Below are 3,841 nucleotides of genomic sequence, written 5' to 3'. Positions count from 1 at the left end.
TAGGTTTGTGTGGATTTGTTGAAAGATTACCTTCTTGCTTCTTCTAGGGTGTGGTTTTGCTCCTTATGCTGATGTTTTCCATCTATTATCCTTTGTAGTGCTGAATTTGTGGAAAGATATTGTGTAAATTTTATTTTGTCATGGAATGTCTTGTTTTCCCCATCTGTGGTAATTGAGAGTTTTGCTGGGTATTGTACCCTGGGCTGGCATTTGTGTTCTTGTAGAGTCTGTATGACATCTGCCCAGGATCTTCTAGCTTTCATAGTCTCTGGTGAGAAGTCTGGTATAATTCTGATAGGCCTGCCTTTATATGTTACTTGCCTTTTTTCCCTTACTGCTTTTAAAATTCTTTCTTTGTTTAGTGCATTTGGTGTTTTGATTATTATGTGATGGGAGGAATTTCTTTTCTGGTCCAGTCTATTTGGAGTTCTGTAGGCTTCTTGTATGTTCATGGGCATCTCTTTCTTTAGGTTAGGGAAGTTTTCTTCTATAATTTTGTTGAAGGTAATTTACTGGCCCATTATCTTGGGAATCTTCACTCTCTTCTATACTTATTATCCTTAGGTTTGGTCTTCTCATTGCGTCCTGGATTTTCTGGATGTTCTGGGTTAGGAGCTTTTTCAAGCAACAATTTTTAAAATCAAATTTTAATGTAAATAATCCAAAGATAGACTAATTTGATATTTGTATGCTGGGGAATAGTAATAGGGAAATGCTAAAGTTTTAGTTTTCTATACTAAAGCCATTGTGTTTTGATGGAAGAAGAAAACTTTGTATGGTAGTGAAAGCTCTGCAACATCATAGTTGTGCCGTAGTTCATTAGTCGTGCAATGGTGAGTACAATGCAGAGAACAAATGTGTGTTCCAAACCAGGGCTACAGTGAAGTCAGGTTTCACAAACAGGCAGATACTGCTAGGAAATCTTGCCTCATTATATATTTGATTCTAAGTTTTGGTAGCTGCCATTCAGAAACCTTTTACTGTTGCCAAATTGTTTTTTGATCTCCATATTCATTTATGTAACCCTATATGTCATCATGGTCCACAGCTTAAGAAACTTCAAAGAAAACTTTTAAGTTTAAAGAATAATTGTTATAAGTTGACCAACTGTGGTTATATATATTCATGGGCTATAAAGTAATGTTAGAATTTAGGAATATAAATATAAGTCAAGCCAGGGAACACATATCAACATCTTAGATACTTATTTCTCTTTAGTTTTAAAGGTCTATTAATGCCCACACTTTATTCATACAGAGGTGATTAATGTTGATGTGATTGTATGTCTCTGCTAATGTGTCAGGCAATCTCTAACTCTAGCCTAGAGCCAGAAGCCAGGATTCTGTGGTCCTTCCACTTTTGGGGGGGGGGGGTTCGTGCGGGGGGCGGGGGATATAAGATCTGTAGGAAGTATTTGTAGTTAGTGATGCAAGCAGGCCCCAAACAGGGTCCTCTAGACTGGGTTCTTTTCTGGCCCAGAAATCCAGTTGCTGGACTCTTGAGGTTCTCACAAGCAATACTGAGGAAACATTGCATCAGAAAGGTCATTGTGCTTCAGGTGATGGCTTAAGACCTGAGTAGAGTAAAATCAGTCCTTTAAACAAATTATGAACTATTGCACTGTAACTTACCAAGTAATATATTTACATGGTTTTAAAACATCCGGCAACATAAGAAAACATAAGGAGGTAGAAGAGTATGGCCCCCTACCAGTGTCAACCCCAGACCCACTCTGAGGCAAAATTACTCTAAACCATTAAGCTATCTTTTTTTATTGCCTGTATTTCCATTATTTTAATCGATTTGTCTGTGGTAAACTTATGTATAGATAGTTTTTTCCCCACAAGGATGAAAGCTTACTCTTTCCCTCATTTCCATCGATAAAGTTATGCCATTTATTTTTATTTCTGGTTTTAGTTACCTGGCTTTGATATTCCAGCATCTTTTATAAATTACCTGATTTGTAAAGACAGTATCTTTCTTTTACTTCATCCCATCTGGAACAATAAATTGGGTCTGGTGAGAGTTATGTGTAGACTTAGAGAACTGGGCATAGTTGAACGATTAATTTGGAGGAAATCTAAATGTTTTTTCATGGGACTTACTATAATCTTTGCCTTTTTATGTTTTATAGAAATAAATACCTTCCCTTAATTGATGAAAATGAAGATACAGAAGAAAGAGAAGCAGGTAGGTGTTCCCATTTCCTTTAAGTGTTGTGTCTGCTGCTGAAGAGGACAGGCTGTGGCTCACTTTTAACCTCTGACAGCTGCCTATTGCTTCTGCTCTTTATTCTCACAGAGTAACAGAGCTGAGTGACGAGTGCATGGAGTTTCCCTTTTGCTTTATGTGTCCATATAGAAGCAGTGTAATGAAACTGAATCAGAGCATTAAAAATTAGCCTGGTAGAAAGGCCTCTTCTCTCAATAGCTCCTCATAGTTTTCTGAGTTATGTGACCAATTCTCTATAGTTTACATGTTAATCATTTTTGGATATTTAGTTTGCTAAAAGCATTTTCCCTGTGTGTGTGTGTGTGTGTGTGTGTGTGTGTGTGCACGCGCGCGCGCGCGCGTGTATACACATACCTGATGTTTATGTGTAGGCAAGTGTGGACTAGCTTATGTGTAGCAGTCAGAGGACAAGTTTGTGGAGTCACTTCTCTCCTTCCACCTTTCTGGGGAGCTCCGGGGTGTCAAACTCAAGCTCAGGTTGCCAGGCAAACTCAACCTTTACCCACTGAGACACCTCACTGGCTTTAGAAGTATTCTTTTAACTATAAACTTCTTATAACTGTGGCCAGTGTGACTCACCAGTACAGTTTATAGAGTTGGTACTGCTGTTGGTACCAGCCAGTATGGCTTTGAGATGGGAAATGTAGAGACGTGCCTCTGCCTCTTACCCAGTCTGTCCCTAATACGTGGCCTTTCTTTTTTATAGAATTGGATGATAATCTAGAAACTAGGGGGTTGGGATAGTCAGGGTCTGAATTCTGTCTTGAGTTGGGACCCATGCAAGGTCAAGGTTGCGTTGGACTGGTGTCTCCTTTGGGATCCTATATAGGGAGATGTAGGTTATCAGAAAGCCTACCCTCTAGGTGGCCCTTGTTGGGGAGCTTGAGCTAGAGAGATTATTCTCATTCGTGTCAGTTATTCATAGGAAAAGCAAAACTTCTGCCTAAATATTTCTTTTCTTTCATTTCTTTCTCTTTCAGTTGGTAGGAAGCAGCACAGAAATGTTTTACCTGCCAGGAATTTATCCTAAGGTAGACTCTGACATATGTCCAAAGCTGTGTACAAGATCTCCTATTACTCCTGTTTGTGATCAGGAAGATGTGAAAGAACCACACATCTGTAGAGGGCGGTTCTGATTCGTTGATTTAATGGGGAATCTGTGTTTACTGACACTGAAGGGCCTTACCCTCAAGTGTTTTTTGATCTATCAGGAAAGTTGCCAGCAGCCAATGGCTGAGCATGGGGTGGGGCACTGAGAGTTACATGGGACACAGAGAATCAGGAGCATGGGGTGGGGCACTGAGAGTTACATGGGACACGGAGAATCAGGAGGACTGGCTGAGCATGGGGTGGGACACTGAGAGTTACATAGGACACAGAGAATCAGGAGCATGGGGTGGGGCACTGAGAGTTACATGGGACACGGAGCATCAGGAGCATGGGGTGGGACACTGAAAGTTACATGGGACACGGAGCATCAGGAGAACTGGAGAGGAGAAGGACGCACAGTAATGGAGGAAATAAAACCAACCCCCACTGGCCGCTTTCCTGACTGGGCCTGGGGCAGCAGGGGAATGTTTTAGGAGTACCCAGTCACTGAGTTAGCCAA

The 3,841-nt window shown here is 40.7% G+C and overlaps 1 protein-coding gene across 3 annotated transcripts in view; it reads left to right on the top strand.

Annotated features, from left to right (window-relative positions):
• Chd6 (chromodomain helicase DNA binding protein 6) overlaps positions 1 to 3,841 on the top strand; it is a 171,361-nt gene that overhangs the window by 49,193 nt on the left and 118,327 nt on the right. For 2 of the 3 annotated variants that reach the window (XM_031372625.1, XM_031372624.1), the window contains exon 2: positions 2,135 to 2,190. In XM_031372625.1, coding sequence (XP_031228485.1) covers positions 2,158 to 2,190 — 33 coding nt within the window. In that variant the 5' untranslated portion in view covers positions 2,135 to 2,157. Of the gene's footprint in view, positions 1 to 2,134; positions 2,191 to 2,990; positions 3,264 to 3,841 lie in introns of those variants that run through there. The other variant, XM_031372623.1, reaches the window with a different exon arrangement.

This window comes from Mastomys coucha, unplaced genomic scaffold (assembly GCF_008632895.1).
Source record: "Mastomys coucha isolate ucsf_1 unplaced genomic scaffold, UCSF_Mcou_1 pScaffold15, whole genome shotgun sequence".
NCBI classification, from domain to species: Eukaryota; Metazoa; Chordata; class Mammalia; order Rodentia; family Muridae; genus Mastomys; species Mastomys coucha.
Note: the sequence above shows the minus strand (reverse complement) of the source record. Positions and strands in the feature narration are given on the sequence as shown.